The sequence below is a fragment of the Culex pipiens genome, chromosome 1 (assembly GCF_016801865.2).
Source record: "Culex pipiens pallens isolate TS chromosome 1, TS_CPP_V2, whole genome shotgun sequence".
Classification (NCBI taxonomy): Eukaryota; Metazoa; Arthropoda; class Insecta; order Diptera; family Culicidae; genus Culex; species Culex pipiens.
This window is the reverse complement of record NC_068937.1, coordinates 124614158-124638304: the sequence shown is the minus strand read 5'-3', so window position 1 is coordinate 124638304 and position 24147 is coordinate 124614158. Positions and strand designations below refer to the sequence as shown.

At 35.7% G+C, this 24147-nt stretch overlaps 1 protein-coding gene across 3 annotated transcripts in view; it reads right to left on the bottom strand.

The window, feature by feature from the left end:
• The window catches only part of LOC120414300 (tyrosine-protein kinase Fer), a 65283-nt gene that overhangs the window by 29660 nt on the left and 11476 nt on the right, over positions 1-24147 (bottom strand). For all 3 annotated transcript variants that reach the window (XM_039575434.2, XM_039575437.2, XM_039575435.2), the window contains exon 3: positions 11393-11583. In XM_039575434.2, coding sequence (XP_039431368.1) covers positions 11393-11583 — 191 coding nt within the window. The remainder of the gene's footprint in view (positions 1-11392; positions 11584-24147) is intronic.

The window sequence follows — 24147 nt, the reverse complement described above, 5'->3', positions numbered from 1 at the left end:
CATTTCATAAGATCTGAGTGTAGTGTACAGATCATGTTTCATCATTTCGCCATACTTCTTCCTTTCCATTAGATCCGAGAATTGTATATGGATCTCTTGCCTTAATTGTCAGTCTCTGATATAATTTTTCCGGTTGAGAAGTTTCTGCTTCTGATTGAACAAACCGAAACTATTCCATGTTATATAGTTTAGATCATAATCATTCTTTGCCTTGTATCATATATTTCACTCCATCATTGTTATGTTCCACCATTTTTTTTCAACTCATCTCCTGTCTCAATTTTCTGCAATTTATGAATGCATAACTGTTCCAATAATTTGTTGATGCCAAATGTGCTGTTCTTAATGTTCTGGTTGATGTTGCTGCTGACGCTGTATCCGAATGTTAACGTTTGATGATATGTGTTCGTGTAGGTGAGATTTTACATATTTGTGTAGTGTCGTGTTACAGATTTTTTTGAATAATTTCCTAAGTGACTATCACTTAAACAATTTGAAATTGGTGTATAAAGTTGAAATTGTATAGAAAAATATCATATGATTATAATTCCCTAAGCTTATCCTTCATCTACTGGTCATTGTTTTTGTTTTACTCTTTCGATTCGATGCATTTTTTTACACTAATAATCCCAAATCTTCACTGGCCTTGGCTAAAAAGTTTTTCAAAATATTAGATACTTACTCCACTTACTCAATTGAAAATCTTCAACTTCATTCTTCGATAAAATTTGTCTTTTTGTAAACTTTTATTTCTCATTTCCATGAATCATCTTTTTTTTCAATCGATAGGGTGCGTAGTGAATAAATTTCGTCTGCGAAATTACCTTCCCCTTTCCTTTCCCAGGTAAAAATAGGTTGGTTGCCGCTGGTCCTAAAATTCTAAAAGTAGAAAACTTGACACAACTGTTAGAGAATTCCATTAAGCATTACATTTATCTCGACCCATACACATATCACACTCTCATACATTGCGGGTAATTACTCCTCATCCCATCATTAATTTTCAATGTTTTGTTTTAAAGTTTAATAATTGTTTAACATTTGTATGTCGTTATCTTAAAACAAATTTCATTTTGAAAAGTTGTCGACGTCATTAAAAATTAATTTTAAATTTTGATATTTGTTTTTTTTTTCTGTATACCGAATCTACTAAATTTACCAATTATGATGTTCCATTCTTAAAGGTATATAATTTATAGAATAATTCCTCATTCTTCTTCTTCTTATTCTTCTTCCTCTCTTAATACCAAACATTAATTCATCGTCCCTTTGTCTTGCATTATGTCTTCTACACAAATATTTAATTTGCCAACAAGCAAATATAAAAATGCAAAATGTGATACATTATGCACACAGGCTTCCCCTATCGTTGCACCATCTAAGATATTTGAAAGTGTTCCATTTAGATAATTGTCTTCTGCTTGAATGATTGTTTCAAATCTGAATCCTTGATAATTTGTGTGATAATATGGACCTTTTAAAACTTTATGTAATATTGTTGACGCTACTCTACTATCTTCTTGTTCACTATCCATATTTCTAATTTTAGAAAAAAAAAAAAATCCGTTCCATAAACTCCACTGTTGATTGAACTTGGTAACGATACCAGTACAATTTGTAAAAATGTTTTTACTTAATTTTTTTTGTTCCGATAATATTTGATAAACATGATTTTTCAAACCTAATTCAGATTACTGACACTGCCTCGATAAAATTCGATTTTGTTCCATGAATATTTTCCCTTGTTGTAATACAGAATATTAAAACAACTTTGATCAGTGAGTAAATGATTTGTTCGAGAGTTATAAGTCTCTTAGGTAAATTTCACTAATTTTTTTATAAGTTTCTTTTGTAATTTTCACTAAACAATGAATAATTGTCTAGTTTGTTCTTCGTATTTTACGTCTCTAACGATTTTCCATCTTTTCCTTGATAATGCTTTTACGATTTGTATTTAGTTTGCTTATGCTTATTTAAAAAAATCCATTTTGTTTTGTTATTTCTTCTTCAGCTCTCGAGACGTTTTTTTTTAGTGATAATTAATAATTTTCTCTGAAAGCTACAAATTGTTAATAAAGTTGCAATAATAAACACACTGTCGACTCAAATTTATTTGTTGCATACGAAAAAATCAACAATATAAAATAACCCACTTTAAGAATGAGATTCCATATTCATAAAAGGAATGACAGTTATAAAAACACACGAAAATTATACTTAATTTCTCCTTCTTCATAATTTGTTTTTGTGACTCTTTTTGGTACACTTTTTTATTCATGAGCTTTCTCAGCATTTCATATAATTTGGTATATTCACCATTTCTTCGATATGTATTCCCCTTGATCGTGCTTTAAAGTGCTAGTAACTCTATAGTTATTTCCACACCATCCCTATATTATAATTTTCATCGACAGTTCTCCACTATCAAAACTTTAAATTTCAATTGTCGTTTCAGCCCGTATTCCAAAGTGTGGAATGAAAAATTAATCATTTTTGGTTGCTAATACACATGTTTATATTAAAAGTAATAAAACAATGCAACAATAATATCATTTACTCATGTTGCGATTAATTATTGTTTCTATTGAATAGTTCATTCTTATTGTGATCAATAATTCAAGTTTGTGAATGCTCCTCGTGGGGGTGCAAATCTTATCGATCTTTTTCTGATTTTAAATTTGTTTGATTATTTATAGAAAAATACTGGATAAATCGAGTTGTGTCATCCAAATTTAAAAACAAAGCCTGCCACTTTGTGTACTCCTCTAACTTGAATTGTTAGATTAACTTGAATTGTTAGATTAACGATGGATTGGATTGTTAGTTCAGTTCTGGACTCCTGAATTTATTTATCTACATCAATCGTACTTCAGTTCAAAAATATTAGATTTTTTTTAATTACTTGTCTGACAAAAAGTCGTCAAATTTAAATAACGCTTACTGCCAGTTTCATTCTCTTATCTTGAAAATCATATTAATTTTTTTAAAGTAAATGTTATTCAGTTTTTTTCTTTTATTTTAATGTTTTAGCTTTCTGGGTTCAAACAAGAATTCCTTATTATGAAATTTTCATAGCAAAATCACACCTTTTCCTCCTTTTTAACAACATTCTGCCTGGCGTTTTCATGATACATTGGCTAAATATGTCAAATATTTTCATTTTTAAATCTTTTAATAATCGCAAGATTAATTTATTTTATAAAACTAAAAAAACAATGTTTTTTTAATCTGATAGTTTTGACAAAAACGCAAATAAAATCATGACGTATTTATGAAAAAAAATATTTAATTTTCCAAAGTTTAAATTGATGCACGACTGTTTTTAATTTTTTCAAAGTTTAAAAAAAAAAATATTGGATTTAAGAATATGATGTCTTACATACAACTGCACTAATTCACTCAAAAGAATAAAATTTAATTGAACTTACCATAATATTTCCATGATCGTAACTGTCATGTTCTCGCATTACAATTAGTTTCCAGAACCCATTTCTCTTGGCTGGCTTTTTGGCTGGGATGTTCTCCATTGCTGTGGCTGGCGTTTCAACACAATTTTTTTTCAATAATCATGGCTTTGGCCTGTTAACTTCACTCTTCACAAAATGTACCCATTTCCTTGGCTGGCGGTTCGATAAAAATTTTTCGATGATCGTTATTTTTAAGCTTCACTGGTCACAAAACTTCAGTTGCTTTCCATGGTTTTGGCTGGCGGTTTGACACATTTTTTCAATCATCATGGCTGGCGTTTGAACTGCCATCTTCACTCGTCACTAAAAGTTTCCTTTGGCATTGGCTAGCGGTTCGACACTGGTTTTTTCACTTGTCCGAAATTAACGTTCCTGTTTCAAATTGAAACTTTTACGCTGTCACCACATGTGTAAGCTTAGTCTCTAATATAAGCGGGATTTCTTTCATTTTTATTCCTTTAGCACCGAACGACACCATTTTACACTTTAACTCCAAAATATATATATATTCTAAGATTTTGCTTAATCTTATTCTAACATTTTCACTATGCTTCTAAGATATGCCCCGTGGCATTTTGGTTGAATCTGTGCATCGTAGCACTTACACCGAAATAATCAACTCCAACTCCCAACTGCAACTCTCTCCTAATTTCAACTACCACTCTCAACTCTCTCCTAATTTCAACTACCCTGATTCTAAATCTAACTTAGGCTTTTATACTCCGAAGCGTTTTTAGTCAAGACGCATGCGCAATATGTTTACCATGCTTCTCTACGGGAGTAGCTCAGCCACGTGCGTTTTGACTACACCGCGTTGATCTTGAAATCTTTCTGCTCGAAATTTCTCAGCAGGGATCCTGGCACAGTTCATGACCTTTCTGTTTTCGCTTTGTGCTTTTCCTTCCATCCTCCTACTGTGTTTATATATGTCTTAACCTACGTGCTCCTAGAAATATGACACTTGACTCGTGTCAACATGTGTTAATGAGTGCATCTGAAGATGTTGCACTTCGTCTGATTGTAAAGACCAATGTACTTCTGACAAATTCTTCCCTGTTGGTCGAACTAAAAATCTAAATTTATATTCTGATTAACTGAGGGTCACTACACGGTCATATTCCCTTCGGCATTTGGCCCCGGCCGTCGTCGTCGACGACCTCCGGCAGTGCAAGGTAAATATTTGAACTTTTTTTTTCGTTCCTCTTCTTCTTTTTGCACAAATACACAATAAAGATACACAACAGATTATAGTTGAAGGTTGTTATAATGAGTGTGAGTGTGTCACGAAATGTTGGGGGGGTGGTGAGTGAACAATTGTAATGTTGGCAGTAATTTCAGTTTAACTTGCCCGTGGTGGCAATGTTTTGGCGCGGAAAGAGAAAATAACGCAAATTGACACGAGGAAACAGGTGGTAATTTGTTTGTTTGATCGATATCTTCATTTGTACTTGGGTTTTGAGTCATTTCACTCATCAAGGTTAAGACTATGCCATATCAGAAGAGTGGCGTTTAACCTTTCACTGACAGAGTCGTTTAACGGATTTCAAATTAAACTTCATTGAAATACTTTCTTTCAGGTGGCTCTCTAAATGTTGAATTTTTTAAATGGTTATTACAACTTAAGAACTAAGCTTTTAAAGTGATGGTCGAGCATTCGACAATTAGGTAAGTACATATTTCAAGCTGTCAACAAGTGTACTGTTTAGTCAATATTATTAATGTGGAGTTCTCATCTCTATTACGGACGTTAACATCACGGTTTCCCAGTGAAAAAAAAAACTTGTTCAGAAGAGCGCATCTCAATTACGGACGTCAACATTGAGGTACCAGGATTTCGTGAGAAGGAACAGGTTAATAAGCAGGTAAGTTTGTGGTAACCAGTTACTGAGTGATACAATGTTCGGTAATTAGACTTAGTTTAAGCTGTCTGTCAATTAGTTCTAAGAATGTAGTATCTACAAAAACGTCACCCCAACCACCTTCTTTTAACTAACTTTTCAAATATCGACTTCAAAGTCAAGCATCTAGTTCAGCCAATCTTTGTGACGAATAGAAACAGTCTAAATAGTAAGTTTGAAGTGGTTTGAGCATTCTAAAGTACATAATATAATCTACCAAAAAATGTCAAACATATTTAACGTAGTTACTACAAAGGTTCCACGCTCTAAGTAGAAAGTCCCAACAACTTAAGTTTCTTTCGTGTAGACAATCGTGTTCCTAAATCCCCCTGCCATCGTCACGCACTCGAGGAGTGCTTCCCAAGTGGCTCTTACCGGAGCTCATCTGGTATCGCCTCCAAGTGGCCTTTAATTCGATGAAAGCAATCTAAATTATCTAGGTATGGAGGTAAGCCGTTTTTCCAAACTCTTTTCCGCCGATGTTCTCAATTCGCTTCGTTTTAGATGAACACAATGAGAGAAAAAAAGTACTCGGCTGGCATATGTGTGGTTGTGTACTTGAACACAAGCCACCTTGCTCCGGAGCTGTTCCGTGTCCGTAAAGTGTTCCGAGGGCAGTATAAATAGACTACTGATAGGGGGGGAACGGGGGAGGCTTGAAACAATTAGGGAAAATTTCATTTCCAGACGCGAGCCCAAAGACCTAGAAAAGCGTTTTCGGTGATGGGCATGTCAAAATTATAATTTTATGAATTTGAGAAGTTGAGAAATTTTGGTGTGCACTTCTAATACGGACTTCAAGGTTATGTGCAAAAAACCATGTTTCAAAATCTGAAATTTTGACTTTCCGTGCGATCACGTATCTCTGTGAGACACAGGGCGCGAGGAAATGAAATCAAAAACTAATTTCGATAAAATCTGTACCAGTCTGACGCCACCGCTGAGGCGAGCAGAAAAAGAGTTGGTGGAAAACGAGGGAAGGTAAAATGTAATAGAAACAATTTACACTCAGCTGGTAAGAATAAGTTTCGAATTTTCTGGTAAAAGTGCAGCAGTTTCAAACTACGAAAGTCAGTCTCTGTTCTGAAAAAGTTACGCAAACCAGTAGGGGTACGAACGCTGCTGTCACCGCAACTTCAGTTTATTGCATGTTCTGGTTTTCCAAGTACTCATCGAGTGCTTCACCGAGCTTGTCCCATCTAGAAGAGGGAAATGTGGGGTTTTCGTCTCTATTACGGACGTCAGCATCGAGGTATCTAATCGAAGGAAGAACTTTTTTTATGGTAGTGATTCTCAATTACGGACGTCAACTTTGAGGTACCGGGCAGTCATAATCATGAAAAGGGCTATAAGCAGGTAAGTTTGTGTTAAACAGTTGCTGAGAGAAACAATGTTTGGTAAGTAGACTTAGTTTAAGCTGTCACTTTAGGGAAATTGTTGTGAAGGCTCTGTCAAATCTGTCAACTCTGTCAAATAATCCTAAGAATGTAGCATGAAAACTTACTTTTTAAGCAGATTAGGGACCGTTTCACCCCAGCTAGCCCCATTGCAAGTGCTCTTTTGATGCCGGTGTATGTGCGTTGTGTGACACGGCCAGTTGCCTGCCCAACGCCATGCAGAACTTTTATAGGTCCGGCAAAAGAGCAGCCGTTCCGTCTGAGTGTTATTGTCACCGACGTCGTCGTAATCGTCACACACACACTCACATGGCCAATATTTACCGTTAAAACGCGACGTCTACTCGCGCTTGTAATTTATGTATGGTCAGTATCAAACGATCGCACGTGTGTTCGTGTCGTCCGTGTTCATTATTAGTACTCAGCTGACACTTACTCTCAAAAGGGAACGTACGTTAGGGATGAAAAACTCGCACGTTTCCCAAACGGTAGAGCACCCCATTGTTGACCTAAGGTCCGAAAACCATCTGCCCCTGCTCGGTTCGCACACACTCTAGTATAATTGTTTTGCCAAATTCTGACCAAGTGGTGACTCTCGAACGCCAGTAACGACAGCTGCTGGTCGGTGCTCGGACAAAAAGCAAATAAATACTCGTGTCTACTGGCGTCGACCTATATTTCTGCACACCACGCCAAATTCCCTCGTTTTCGGTTAGGTAGAAACACGCGAATTTGTTGGTCGATGTTTGGGCGGTCAGTGTTGCCAAATTTCAATTGTTTTCTTGAGAACTCAAAAAAAAACCCACATTGGTTTTAACAAAATAAAAAGTGGTTTTTCAAATCGAAATCGCAGTTTAGCAGAGAAAACACATCAAAAACCCATAAAATACACACGACAAAAGTGAATTGCTATGTCAACGGACACTTGGCACTCGGTGCGACATGGATAGCATAAGTTATGTTTTGCCGTAGACCGATTTTTTTCGTCCTCCGATTCAATGTTTGCGTTTGAAAAGTGAGAAGTGTCTCTCGTTTCGGCGACTGCAGCATCGTGTGTGTGTGCAGCAAAAGTTAGTTTTTTCATCTCTCGCGCTTCGTGATAAATGGTGTGTGAAAATTAATTGAAATAGTTTTCCGGCGATCTGGCAGATTGGATCGTGTTTCGTTTAGTTTGGGAAAAAATAGTGGTCAGTTTTGGCCCAAAAAATATTGGTTTATATTTATCATAGAACATAAAACAAAAAAAAAAAAACATCAAATTAACAATATTTTGTTGTCATACACTAAGTACAAAAGTTGGCAATCTTCGTTCACTAGATGCTTTCAAGAATTGAGCAGTTTTTCCATGAATGTGTTTTTTGTACCTATTATTTTATTTTACCAAAATTGTGTGAGTACTTTCTCCATGACCAAAGAGAAATTTTCTGATTGATTTCGTGTCTTCTGCAAAGTTGTAGGTAATGTTGAAAACTTAAAAAATAGGTACCCGATTTTTATATTTCCTTTTTTTTCAAAAAATATATTCTCAATATCCTTATTTTTTAATTACTGATTTTTATTAGTTTCGGGGACAAAATCCCACAACTTTCGAGTAATTTAGAATCCCGGACCAACAGTTTGCCGCTGAGTTATGATTTTTTGAAAAAATGTTGTTACAGTCCTACCTCGATTATCCGAAGCCTCGATTATCCGAATTTTCGATTATCCGAAGTTCGATTATCCGAAGGTTTGTAAGGGACTTCGGATAATCGAATCACGAAAAAAAAAATTTTTTTTTCGTTTTTTTTCTTTGTCAAATTAGAACAGTTGATTGCCTATTAAATAATTAAATGCATTTTTCAATATTTCGTCACCGCCATATTGGATTTGAAAATTCTAAATCACTTTAGCGTAGTTTAGGGGTCATACTTAAGCTCGACAATCAAAAAATCGATATTTTGAAAACTGATGATTGAAAAGCAACTTAACGCGTGTAAAATGCATTTTAAAACACTTTTTTCATCCAAATGTTTAAAACTAGGCTTGTAATTCCCCCCCCCCCCCTCTACTTTGGTCAGAGCCGAGGGACATAAACTTCAAAACATATTTGCAACGGCCTTATTAATGTATAAATAAATTTTCAATCGTCTAAGTACTTCACAAAAAATTTCATAAAATGCGCCGTTTTTAAGATGTAGCCATTTAAAATTTAATTTCAATTAAAAAAAACGGTTTTTTGATTTTTTTAAACAGTGTTCATGCCCATTTCTGATATTTTTTTTGAAAAGTTCAAAGTATTTCTTTGAAATTTGCCAAAGAAACTTTGAATATTGGACTAGTTGACAAACTTGTTTTTGCAGATTTTAGAATTTAGACTTACATTTCAAAAGGGTCAAATTTTCAATATTACGCCCTTTTGAAATGTTAGTCTAGATTCCAAAGTTGTTAAAATATTTTTTTAAGGAGAGCAGAAAATTTCAAAATATTTTTTTTTAAATTGAAAATTGGTTCAATTTAAAAAAGATATTGCTGAGATATTGGCATAAGAAAATAGGGGTCTGTTTGGTTAAAATTTGGGTGAGACTTCAATTTTCCTGTTTGTTTTTCTTTTATCCGCTGTATCTCATTCAGTAACGAGAGTCAATTTCTCAATGGTCCTTAGACGCAATTTTGAAAATTTTCTGAGCTTTCAGAAAAAAAATATATTCAGAAATGGTTACTCATTACCACCATTTAAAAAAATAAAACTCTTAAATATTTTTTTTTAGTTAAAATTAAAGTTTTAGTGCCCATATCTTGAAAATAGTCCACTTTATCAAAAATTCTGAAAAATTTAACCCTCTACAACCCAAACCCGCCTCTAGACGGGCTTCGATCTACAAATTCACCGAACAACAATTTTTAAACCAATTTTTGATCTTTAAATAGCATTGGAAAGAAGAACTCTTTGAATTTTAGAAAATTTTAAGAGAGGAAGTTTGACTTGTTTTATATGACTTTGCCAATGTTTTTAAAAATGTCATTTTTTAGGGGTCAACATTGGCTGTTATTTTTAAAGAATTATACACTACAGTGTCCCAGACTATGTATTACGCATTTTTTTTTTGCTCAAAATGACCTCCTGAACAAGGGAAAAATAAAATTTTCGAAAAAAGAATTTGGACAGTAGAGGGTTAAGTCAGAAAAAAATAAGTAAAATTTATTTTTTTTTTCAAATAACATTTTTATTTAAATCAAAACATAGCCTTATTTCAAAATTTTGGTCTGCTCAAAAGTTGCGGGTTTTGTCCCCTAAAACATCCAAAATAAATTCTAAATAAAAAAAAAAACGGATTTTTGGAAATTGTTTTTTGTAAAACATAATGTTTATTTGAAAATCGGGATTTTTTCCTTGTACCAATTTTTTAAATCGTTTTTATCAATACCTACAACTTTGCCGAAGGCACCAAATCGATCAGATTATTTTTTTCCAAAAGAAACAGATTTTCGAATAATTACGTACCATTTTTGTATGGAAAGCTGCCAAAATTGTATTGGGCCTTGTATGGGTGAACTAATGACACAAAATGGCTTCTTTGGTCATAGGGAAGGCCCCTACAAAGTTTGAGCTCAATAAAAAAAATACAAATAAAATCATTTTTTGGTTTTGGTGGAAAATTGCTCCATACAAATGTCCATAAAATTTTGGAAGCTGTCCATTAGGGTGTAACAAAAATTACTCTTTTTCGGGTATTTTTGTACTTTTTCCAAAATTAAACCTTGAATAGATATTTCCAGTTGAACACATTTTTTTTGGTTTTGGTAGATTTGCTTAAAAGGAGTAGACAGTAAGATATATTTGGGATGTCTTCGACAAAGTTGCTTGCTTTGGCATACTTACTTATGTTCTATTAGGGCAAATACATCTCAACAATATTCCTGAAAACTTATATTTTTCAAAAGTTTTTCCTTAGTCAAGTCGCAGATTTGTGAAACAAACCCATGAATTTCCTTCAATACTCTCGATTTCATCACGAATTGACGCAATTTGATTAGTCATAATTTAGATAGATTGTGATTCACGCGTTCACGTGCTGCTTGAAATGTGGGCGCCTTTTCGAGCAGATCGCGATAAGGATTTGAAAAATAATATTTTCTTATCAGTGCAAAGGGGAAATCCTACGCGTGCACAACAAAAAGTACACAGCAAAAAAGATAATAATCCAGTTGCGTGTAAAAGGCCTGAGTGTAAAATAAACTTTGCATTATTTTATGAAATTTTATTTATTATTACACCCTGAAATATGTTGCCCATCAGTATGGGAAACCTACTTGCTCGAAATGTCAAGCTCTTATATGCGTTTATTCTTTCCATTCTTCATCGGTCTGATGGCCGAGTGGGCTAAGGCGCCAGTCCTTACTGTTGGTGCTGGGTTTGAATCCCGTCGGTTGCAACTTTTTTTTTGTGTTTACAAAAATTGTACATGCAGTGTGTAATATTAAGTGTCTTTTTTGACGAAGGTGATGTGCATGCTTTTGCATGCGATTTTACCATCGGATTTTTTGCTGTGTAGCTGTTTCTGTAATGTTTGGGATTTTTGCAAAAATGGAAATGGTTTGATATCAAACTGCACAAAATTGACAAAAATGTTTTGAAAAATTTCTCACTCACATGGCTAAACTTGGTCGCGATTTTGGTGTGCTCCTCCTGGTACTGCTTCCGGACGCGCCGCTTGTCCTGGTACAGGTGGGCCAGCTTGTCCAGACAGACGGACTCGAGCTGCTCGGCGTTGGCTTTGACCTGTTTGGCCGTGTGCTCGAGCTCCTCCATGAAGGCTCGCCAGGCCCGGGTGATGTGACTTCCTGGCGATGGGAAAGACAAATATGGCTGTTAGTGGAGTTTAGTTTGTGGTTTGCAGTTTGGTAAATGAAAGAAAAATAGTGCACCGGAGTTGCACCGTAAAATCAGCACAGGCTAAATGGTAAGATAAACGTAGAACCCTTATCGTTATCAAGGGAGGTGTTATCAGTTGAAAAGAGAACGTTTATTTAGATAGCAGTCGAGATGCAAATGTTACGTAAACATTTGGTTTGCTAAACGTTGCAAAGCCATGGCAAATGTGTTTTGATATCATTTTTTAGATAGAAGCTTACACGCAAAAAAGTCCGTTCGCGTAAACGTGAACAACGTACCATGAAAATAGGAAACAAAGCAAATTTTATGATAAGATTTTGCACCGTGAACAAATGCATGATTGCAACCGATTTCCATGAACGTTTGTTCACGAAAAACCGTAACGCCAGGTCTGGTTACGTTTTTCCTGATCTCGTATTCATAAACTTCGTTCATGGTAATGGGTAACAAATCATACATTTGTTCACGCTCATGCGAACAAAAAGCATGAAATTTTTCTTCGGGGGAATTTTGTGGGCGTTGCCACAGCTTTGAAACAGAGGCGAAGAACGTTCAGAAATTCTTATACGGAAAAGTGACAGTTGCAGGGTATCATTCAATTATTACGTGATGAACTATTTAATTTTGGCCCGGGTACGGATATATTTATCTGCAATCAGTTATTCGCATACCAAAATTAGATAATTTAACCGATTTTGGATTTTTTGGCCGCAGACGAAAGATACTAAGAACCTGCTTTATTGGAGCAATGCCGACGGAACCTGGTCCAACCTGGCCACTCCGGAACGGGTCACCGGCAACCGGTGGCCACTTGGGGACACTTCGGAATTTGCAAGGAACCATGTCATGTGACATATTAAAATTCATCAAATCAAAAACTATGACCATTACAAGTGATGCCAACGTCCTCTGGCCCAACCTGGCCACTCCGGAACGGGTCACCGGTAACCGGTGGCCACTTGGGGACACTTCGGAATTTTCAAGGAACCATGTCATGTGACGTATCAAAATTCATCAAATTAAAAACTATTACCATTACAAGTGATGCCAACGTTCTCTGGCCCAACCTATCCACTTCGGAACGGGTCACCGGTAACCGGTGACCATTTGGGGACATTTCAGAATTTGCAAGGAACCATGTCATGTGACATATCAAAATTCATCAAATTAAAAATTATGGCCATTTTAAGTGATGCCAACGTCCTCTGGCCCAACCTGGCCACTCCGGAACGGGTCACCGGTAACCGGTGGCCACTTGGGGATACTTCGGAATTTGCAAGGAACCATGTCATGTGACATATCAAAATTCATCAAATTAAAAACTATGACCATTACAAGTGATGCCAACGTTCTCTGGTCCAACCTATCCACTTCAAAACGGGTCACTGGTAACCGGTGACCATTTGGGGACACTTCGGAATTTGCAAGGAACCATGTCATGTGACATATCAAAATTCATCAAATTAAAAACTACGACCATTACAAGTGATGCCAACGTCCTCTGGCCCAACCTGGCCACTTCGGAACGGGTCACCGGTAACCGGTGGCCACTTGGGGACACTTCGGAATTTGCAAGGAACCATGTCATGTGACATATTAAAATTCATCAAATCAAAAACTATGACCATTACAAGTGATGCCAACGTCCTCTGGTCCAAACTGGCCACTTCGGAACGGGTCACCGGTAACCGGTGGCCACTTGGGGACACTTCGGAATTTGCAAGGAACCATGTCATGTGACATATCAAAATTCATCAAATCAAAAACTATGACCATTACAAGTGATGCCAACGTCCTCTGGACCAACCTGGCCACTCCGAAACGGGTCACCGGTAACCGGTGGCCACTTGGGGACACTTCGGAATTTGCAAGGAACCATGTCATGTGACATATTAAAATTCATCAAATCAAAAACTATGACCATTACAAGTGATGCCAACGTCCTCTGGCCCAACCTGGCCACTCCGGAACGGGTCACCGGTAACCGGTGGCCACTTGGGGACACTTCGGAATTTTCAAGGAACCATGTCATGTGACATATTAAAATTCATCAAATCAAAAACTATGACCATTACAAGTGATGCCAACGTCCTCTGGTCCAAACTGGCCACTTCGGAACGGGTCACCGGTAACCGGTGGCCACTTGGGGACACTTCGGAATTTGCAAGGAACCATGTCATGTGACATATTAAAATTCATCAAATCAAAAACTATGACCATTACAAGTGATGCCAACGTCCTCTGGACCAACCTGGCCACTCCGAAACGGGTCACCGGTAACCGGTGGCCACTTGGGGACACTTCGGAATTTGCAAGGAACCATGTCATGTGACATATTAAAATTCATCAAATCAAAAACTATGACCATTACAAGTGATGCCAACGTCCTCTGGCCCAACCTGGCCACTCCGGAACGTGTCACCGGTAACCGGTGGCCACTTGGGGACACTTCGGAATTTTCAAGGAACCATGTCATGTGACGTATCAAAATTCATCAAATTAAAAACTATTACCATTACAAGTGATGCCAACGTTCTCTGGCCCAACCTATCCACTTCGGAACGGGTCACGGGTAACCGGTGACCATTTGGGGACACTTCAGAATTTGCAAGGAACCATGTCATGTGACATATTAAAATTCATCAAATTAAAAACTATGGCCATTTTAAGTGATGCCAACGTCCTCTGGCCCAACCTGGCCACTCCGGAACGGGTCACCGGTAACCGGTGGACACTTGGGGATACTTCGGAATTTGCAAGGAACCATGTCATGTGACATATCAAAATTCATCAAATTAAAAACTATGACCATTACAAGTGATGCCAACGTTCTCTGGTCCAACCTATCCACTTCAAAACGGGTCACTGGTAACCGGTGACCATTTGGGGACACTTCGGAATTTGCAAGGAACCATGTCATGTGACATATCAAAATTCATCAAATTAAAAACTACGACCATTACAAGTGATGCCAACGTCCTCTGGCCCAACCTGGCCACTTCGGAACGGGTCACCGGTAACCGGTGGCCACTTGGGGACACTTCGGAATTTGCAAGGAACCATGTCATGTGACATATTAAAATTCATCAAATCAAAAACTATGACCATTACAAGTGATGCCAACGTCCTCTGGTCCAAACTGGCCACTTCGGAACGGGTCACCGGTAACCGGTGGCCACTTGGGGACACTTCGGAATTTTCAAGGAACCATGTCATGTGACATATTAAAATTCATCAAATCAAAAACTATGACCATTTTAAGTGATGCCAACGTCCTCTGGTCCAAACTGGCCACTTTGGAACGGGTCACCGGTAACCGGTGGCCACTTGGGGACACTTCGGAAATTGCAAGGAACCATGTCATGTGACATATCAAAATTCATCAAATTAAAAACTACGACCATTACAAGTGATGCCAACGTCCTCTGGCCCAACCTGGCCACTTCGGAACGGGTCACCGGTAACCGGTGGCCACTTGGGGACACTTCGGAATTTGCAAGGAACCATGTCATGTGACATATTAAAATTCATCAAATCAAAAACTATGACCATTACAAGTGATGCCAACGTCCTCTGGTCCAAACTGGCCACTTCGGAACGGGTCACCGGTAACCGGTGGCCACTTGGGGACACTTCGGAATTTGCAAGGAACCATGTCATGTGACATATTAAAATTCATCAAATCAAAAACTATGACCATTACAAGTGATGCCAACGTCCTCTGGACCAACCTGGCCACTCCGAAACGGGTCACCGGTAACCGGTGGCCACTTGGGGACACTTCGGAATTTGCAAGGAACCATGTCATGTGACATATTAAAATTCATCAAATCAAAAACTATGACCATTACAAGTGATGCCAACGTCCTCTGGCCCAACCTGGCCACTCCGGAACGTGTCACCGGTAACCGGTGGCCACTTGGGGACACTTCGGAATTTTCAAGGAATAATGTCATGTGACATATTAAAATTCATCAAATCAAAAACTATGACCATTTTAAGTGATGCCAACGTCCTCTGGTCCAAACTGGCCACTTCGGAACGGGTCACCGGTAACCGGTGGCCACTTGGGGACACTTCGGAAATTGCAAGGAACCATGTCATGTGACATATCAAAATTCATCAAATTAAAAACTATGACCATTACAAGTGATGCCAACGTTCTCTGGTCCAACCTATCCACTTCAAAACGGGTCACCGGTAACCGGTGACCATTTGGGGACACTTCGGAATTTGCAAGGAACCATGACATATGACGTATCAAAATTCATCAAATTAAAAACTATTACCATTACAAAAGATGCCAACGTCCTCTGGCCCAACCTATCCACTTCGGAACGGGTCACCGGTAACCGGTGACCATTTGGGGACACTTCAGAATTTGCAAGGAACCATGTCATGTGACATATCAAAATTCATCAAATTAAAAACTATGGCCATTTTAAGTGATGCCAACGTCCTCTGGCCCAACCTGGCCACTCCGAAACGGGTCACCGGTAACCGGTGGCCACTTGGGGATACTTCGGAATTTGCAAGGAACCATGTCATGTGACATATTAAAATTCATCAAATTAAAAACTATGACCATTACAAGTGATGCCAACGTTCTCTGGTCCAACCTATCCACTTCAAAACGGGTCACCGGTAACCGGTGACCATTTGGGGACACTTCAGAATTTGCAAGGAACCATGTCATGTGACATATCAAAATTCATCAAATTAAAAACTATGGCCATTACAAGTGATGCCAACGTCCTCTGGCCCAACCTGGCCACTCCGGAACGGGTCACCGGTAACCGGTGGCCACTTGGGGACACTTCGCAATTTTCAAGGAACCATGGCATGTGACATATCAAAATTCATCAAATCAAATGACCATTACAAGTGATGCCAACGTCCTCTGGTCCAACCTGGCCACTTCGGAACGGGTCACCGGTAACCGGTGGCCACTTGGGGACATTACGGAATTTACAAGGAACCATGGCATGTGACATATCAAAATTCATCAAAATAAAAACTATGACCTTGTTGGGTGTTACACGTTCGTCGGTGCTTCGGGCCTCTGCGGTTCGGTAGCTACGGGTTCCAGGGGCAGGTGGGGGGTATAGGCGGTTTGGGCTTGGTTACTGGTATGGGGTCATTTGACTTATTGGATGCATTATGGTTTTTGGTAGTCATGGGTTAGGGTTGGATTAGTTAATGTCATTTTTGTATTTTTGTATTTTTGTATTTTTGTATTTTTGTATTTTTGTATTTTTGTATTTTTGTATTTTTGTATTTTTGTACTTTTGTATTTTTGTATTTTTGTATTTTTGTATTTTTGTATTTTTGTATTTTTGTATTTTTGTATTTTTGTATTTTGTTTTTTTTTTTATTTTAGTATTTTTGTATTTTTGTATTTTGTTTGTTTGTGGGTTTGTGGGGTTTTGTGGGGTTTGTGTGGTTTGTGGGGTTTGTGGGGTTTGTGGGGTTTGTGGGGTTTTTGGTTTGTGGGGTTTGGTGGGGTTTGTGGGGTTTGTGGGTTTGTGGGGTTTGTGGGATTTGTGGGATGTGTGTTTTGGGTTGTGGGGTTTTGGTGGTTTGTGTGGTTTGTGGGGTTTGTGGTGTTTGTGGGGTTTGTTGTGGTTTGTGGGGTTTGTGGGGTTTGTAGGGTTTGTGTGGTTTGTGGGGTTTGTGGGATTTGTGGGATTTGTGGGGTTTTTTGGGATTTTTGGGATTTTGTGGGTTTGTGGGATTTGTTGGATTTGTGGTATTTGTGGGTTTGTGGGATTTTTGGGATTTGTGGGATTTGTGGGATTTTGTGGGTTTGTGGGATTTTTGGGATTTGTGGGATTTGTGGATTTGTGGGATTTGTGGGATTTGTGGTGTTTGTGTGATTTGTGTGGATTTGTGGGATTTGTGGGATTTGTGGGATTTGTGGTATTTGTGGGTTTGTGGTTTTTGTATTTTGTATTTTTGTGATTTGTTGATTTTGTTTGTTTTGTAATTTTGTTTGTATTTTGTTTTGATTTGTATTTTTGATTATTTGTATTATTTTGGTATTTTTGTCTATTTGTGTATTTCATTTTCATATTGTCTTGTTTGTATTATTTGTATTTTTTATTTTGTATTTTTGTATTTTTTGATTTTTGTATTATTTGAGTATTTTTATTTCTTAATTTTCGTATTTTGTATTTTTTTTTTTTTGTTTTTTGTATTTTTGTATTTTTGTATTTTTGTATTTTTGTATTTTTGTATTTTTGTATTTTTGTATTTTTGTATTTTTGTATTTTTGTATTTTTGTATTTTTGTATTTTTGTATTTTTGTATTTTTGTATTTTTGTATTTTTGTATTTTTGTATTTTTGTATTTTTGTATTTTTGTATTTTTGTATTTTTGTATTTTTGTATTTTTGTATTTTTGTATTTTTGTATTTTGTATTTTTGTATTTTTGTATTTTTGTATTTTTGTATTTTTGTATTTTTGTATTTTTGTATTTTTGTATTTTTGTATTTTTGTATTTTTGTATTTTTGTATTTTTGTATTTTTGTATTTTTGTATTTTTGTATTTTTGTATTTTTGTATTTTTGTATTTTTGTATTTTTGTATTTTTGTATTTTTGTATTTTTGTATTTTTGTATTTTTGTATTTTTGTATTATTGTATTTTTGTATTTTGTATTTTGTATTTTTGTATTTTTGTATTTTTGTATTTTTGTATTTTTGTATTTTTGTATTTTTGTATTTTTGTATTTTTGTATTTTTGTATTTTTGTATTTTTGTATTTTTGTATTTTTGTATTTTTGTATTTTTGTATTTTTGTATTTTTGTATTTTTGTATTTTTGTATTTTTGTATTTTTGTATTTTTGTATTTTTGTATTTTTGTATTTTTGTATTTTTGTATTTTTGTATTTTTGTATTTTTGTATTTTTGTATTTTTGTATTTTTGTATTTTTGTATTTTTTGTATTTTTGTATTTTTGTATTTTTGTATTTTTGTATTTTTGTATTTTTGTATTTTTGTATTTTTGTATTTTTGTATTTTTGTATTTTTGTATTTTTGTATTTTTGTATTTTTGTATTTTTGTATTTTTGTATTTTTGTATTTTTGTATTTTTGTATTTTTGTATTTTTGTATTTTTGTATTTTTGTATTTTTGTATTTTTGTATTTTTGTATTTTTGTATTTTTGTATTTTTGTATTTTTGTATTTTTGTATTTTTGTATTTTTGTATTTTTGTATTTTTGTATTTTTGTATTTTTGTATTTTTGTATTTTTGTATTTTTGTATTTTTGTATTTTTGTATTTTTGTATTTTTGTATTTTTGTATTTTTGTATTTTTGTATTTTTGTATTTTTGTATTTTTGTATTTTTGTATTTTTGTATTTTTGTATTTTTGTATTTTTGTATTTTTGTATTTTTGTATTTTTGTATTTTTGTATTTTTGTATTTTTGTATTTTTGTATTTTTGTATTTTTGTATTTTTGTATTTTTGTATTTTTGTATTTTTGTATTTTTGTATTTTTGTATTTTTGTATTTTTGTATTTTTGTATTTTTGTATTTTTGTATTTTTGTAGTTTTGTAGTTTTGTAGTTTTGTATTTTTGTATTTTTGTATTTTTGTATTTTTGTATTTTTGTATTTTTGTATTTTTGTATTTTTGTATTTTTGTATTTTTTTTTTTTGTATTTTTGTATTTTTGTATTTTTGTATTTTTGTATTTTTGTATTTTTGTATTTTTGTATTTTTGTATTTTTGTATTTTTGTATTTTTGTATTTTTGTATTTTTGTATTTGAGTATTTGAATATTTAAAATATTTGAAATATTTGAAATATGTGAAATTTTTGAAATATTTGAAATATTTGAAATATTTCAAATATTTCAAATATTTCAAATATTTCTTTGATTTAAAAAAAATATAATTTTTATTTTATTTTTTTTAATGATTGCAACAACCACAACAACTCCCCCCCTTCCCTTGACCACGGCCAGAGGCGAGGGACAAGAACGTTGAAATTTTTTTGCATCGGCCTTTCTTGAATTCTATAATTACTTGAAATGCTTGAATTACTGAAATTATTGAAAAAAACTTGAATACCCTGAATTACTTGAAATACATTACATGTACTTGAATTTATCGAAATGCCCATCCAACCCTAACGTTGCTTTTCACTTTACACAAAATTTCAACTTTTTCTTTGGAACGTGATTTTTCGCTAGATTCTCCCCTCCCCCAAAAAGCCACGGGCTTTATGCATGAGCCATTCTGGCCATTTCCCCCTGACGAAACTTACCTGGACTACCCGTCCCCAGAAGTCGAACGATCGAAAATTCACTCAACAAACACAAACATTTATTAGCAAAGAAAACTTCAAATCTCTCTAAAATTCAATACCCAAGCAAATTCCGCCAATCAGCTGGCCAGCACGTCAAAACATGTCTGTTTTGTTTCCAAGCGTTACGGTCAACTTTAAAAAAATAACGCAACTTTTCGGCTTTAAACAGGGATCACAACTTCGTGAACTAGTTCATAACTTCATAAAGTGCACATCATGATTTCATGATTTTCGTACCATGATTTCATGAATTTGTTCACGTTTCCATGAACACGCTTGTTTGCTAAATTCGTGATTTTTTGTTCATGGCTACGGGAACGCTTTTTTTTGCGTGTACTTAATCAATATTCTGAATATTTTATAGAAAAGGCCTTAAAATATTTTAAATGATCATTCATATGATTTTAGGATTTTTATTTTTTCTTTGTTTAAACGCGAAACCTTTAACAAGTACACACAATGTAATCGAGTCATCCCACTAATTGCCTGTTGTTCAAAGTGCAACCGCCCGCGACGGTAGTTCATTCTATAGTTTCTGCTTTGATGCACTGCCAAAAACACTCACGGCGGCAGTCAAGTTCAATCTGCGTTCGCTCAGTCAAGTTTCATCGCTAAGTTATTTTGTGACGAGCAAAGTTCACGATGCGTCGTGCGACGAAAAAAAAATTAGCTGTCATGGGAACAGCAGAAAAAAAGTCCCTGCACAGATATTCAGACTTCAAATTCACAAATCACAATCACATTTGCAGTTTTTGAATTAAATGACAGAAACACGATTAAAAAACCAACTCTGAATGTGGGTAAAATCTATCGCTTTACCTATCATGATTACTAACAAATTTTACAAGTTGTTTTTTGGGTCCGATAGTCTGTGCTTAAACATCATCAAATTATTCGTCGCGCCACGGTTGGCAGACGTCGCCAACAAAGGTCAATTGGGGGATGAAAGAATGTGAATAAATTTTCAGCACCCAATCACACACACATGTGCAATCGTGCAAAATTTGTCAGAATTGGGCGCCTATTGACAGATGATAAAAACACGGAGAGAAACAATAATAAAATACGAGTCTGTTTGATGAAGACAACCGACGAATTTCAGCAATTCAAAACAAACACTTTGGTAAAGAGCAATAAAACCATTTGTCTTGTTTCGTTCTGCAAATTTTCGCACATCCACGGATCGTCGTGATCGTGCTATCGTGTCGCACGTCAAATTCAATTTCAATCCTGAGATTTTCAACAAAACCCTAAAAAAAATCCTTACACCGTTGTCACTCTTCATATGCAAGAAGCTTCGATCTGATCGTGCTTTCTTGACACACCCTGCAAATTGCTGTAAGTGCGCCAACTGGCCAAAGGGATTTCAGTCAGAACGCGTTTGACACACGTACTCGACTGCTGTAAACATTTTAAATTATAACTCGGGAATCCGGCAACCAAATTCAACCAAACTTCGGAAAAATACACATATGCAAATACATGTTTTAATTGTTCACATTGCGTGCTCTAATTTTTGTGCATTCTAGGGCAAACATTGAAACGTGTTTTTCTCGAAACGTCAAAAAGCGACATATGGCAAGATAGCACGATTACGTCAAAATGCTCGCAGAGCAACACAGACAAAGTTTGCACCAAAGTAGGGAAATTAGCTTTTTTTGTTTTCGTTTGTTTGCCTGATTATCTCCCGATTGTGTTTGTATGTTATGTGTGCGTGCATGTTTTCTTTCAATCAAACAGGTTCCAACTTTTATTCACTTTCCGATCATTTTTTTTCTTTCTTCTATCGCGCGATGTGTGCGTCTTTGTGGTCACCGTTTTATTCGGGGAATTTATTGGATAACAGGTTGTTCTGGTGGTGGTGATCGGGTTTGTTTTATAATATAAACACCTGGAAATCTGACAAAAGAGCGAAACTGGTTGTCTGGAATCAGCGCGCGCGCGCCCGTAACGAAACGCAATAAAAATAGCGCGAGATTAGAGCCAAAGTTGACAAGCATAAGGCTGAGTCACCGAAAATTCGCCTAATTATACAGACTTTGAGACTATAATGGTCACAGTTAATCGGTTGAAACTAGGTGCGTGTGACATAAGGATGACAGATTTGTGCGAAAATCAAAACTGACAGGTGAAGGGGGACCACCCCGTCTATGGCATTGTGTGTTTTGCGATACTCAGTGAATGAATGAGTTTGCCATTTTTATTGCGTCTGTCAAGCCTAGTTTCTGGTTGCTTCAGCTATGATAGAATTTAGCTGTAAAAGTCATACTTAAGAGCGAGTCCACGAACAGGGCATACCCCTTTGTATGGGACGTCGTTTGGACCTCACCAATCTGCCTGAAATTTTCAGGGGTTGTTTGTACATATAAAACTAGCATCTGGCCAAAATATGAGCACTCGGTTCGACCTGCAGCTTGTAGGGGACATCTGGGACTACCACCGAGTTGATATCTGGATGGAACACTTTTTTATTTGAGTTTGAAAGTTATGCTATTTTTTCACTAAAATGCCAATAACTCCCTTTAGATTTAACCAATTGGGATGTTCTATCCTGCATTTTGTTGCATTTTTTAAGCCCTTTCAGATGCATTTTGAATTTTGAAAATAAATTGAATTTTGCCTAAGTTATAGCCTTTCTAAGATTGTTGTTCGTGGACTCGCTCTTAAAAACTAATTCAATCCACCGGTATGGTTGGTAACAAAGTTCGGATTTGTTGTTGTTGTTGATTTTATTAGGGGAACTTTAACCCTATGGGTCATTCGCTCCCGTTAAGTTCGGATTTGGTTTTCAACGATACTGTGATCCGGTATCAAAATAGTAGTTTATGCAACAAGTTGCAAAAAGAGGATTTTTTCAGCACGAGTCGTACATTTATCCAACGAGGTTCACCGAGTTGGATAAATACGACGAGTGCTGAAAAAATCACGTTTTGCAACGAGTTCCATACAACATTTTTTGCAATTTCGAAAAACACCCATTGAGTGAAATTTTAAGTCGAATTTTCATGTATTTTGTCAAAATAAATCAAAAAAATGTTGAAAAGAGTTACTTTTCGAAACAAGTGCTGAAAAGTGTTGCTATTCGATTCTGTTATTTTTGGTACAGAAAAGTAGGCTATTTCGTCGTTCAAGAATGACAGGAAAAGTAAGTAGTTTCACGACGGAATTGCAAAAAGTACATTAAGTGGGTCCTAAATTTGAGTTCAGATTGCTGATTTTAATACACGCAATGATAGAACTTATTTTTCTGAGCACAATGATACTTTGTACTTATACAAAAAGTTAAAATGGTTTTTTACTATCAATTTTGACAAAGAAACTTCTCGAACTATTTTTCATGCATGAAAATCAAAAATTGTAATCAGAAATGGTTATCGTTATCGTTATTCCGATAATTCTATCGGCGATAATTTTATCGACGATAACGGACGATAACTTATATTTAATATATTTCTAAAATTGACCGAAACCAACCAAATTATCTCGAAATTCTTACACCCAAACGAAAAATATATCTCAAAATCTGCAACAGTGAATTTGCTGCAGAAAATGTTATATTTTATTACATTTTTTGCAGCAAGCCCATAGATCATTTTTGCCCGCGTGTAAACACGTCAGCGATCTGCAGTTTTCACCAACACATAGAATGCTGGCGCGTCCCCGAGCAACAATCTAGAGAGAACATTATGTTCGCGCTTTGTCCCTCACCATTCATCAAGCGTCCATGGCGCGGTGGTAGCGTGTCGGATCAGCAACCTAGAAGTTGATGGTTCAATCCTCGTTCTGTTAAGGTTTTTTTTTTCTGCAATACAATCAATCTGCCGTCGGTAATGTCGATAATTGTCGGTAACGGGCAAAAATGTCATACCCCAATATCGCAAAAAATGCATGAGGACAGTTTTCATGCAGATTCTGATATACTTTCATGCTGCCATGCATCAAAATCATGCGACCGCCGGTTGGGTGTAGTAATTTTTTTTGATAGTATGATAAGTTTCAAGGTAAATACTATAAAAAATAACAAAATATCGTATTTTTTTGGAAAGTACTCAAATTTTTATAATTTGCAATATGATAATATGGTAAGTTTCAAAGTAAATACTATAAAAAATAACAAAATATCGTAATTTTTGAATATACTCAAATTTTTATGATTTGAAATTTTGCATACATTTTCTCTGTTTTAAAGTTTTTTGAA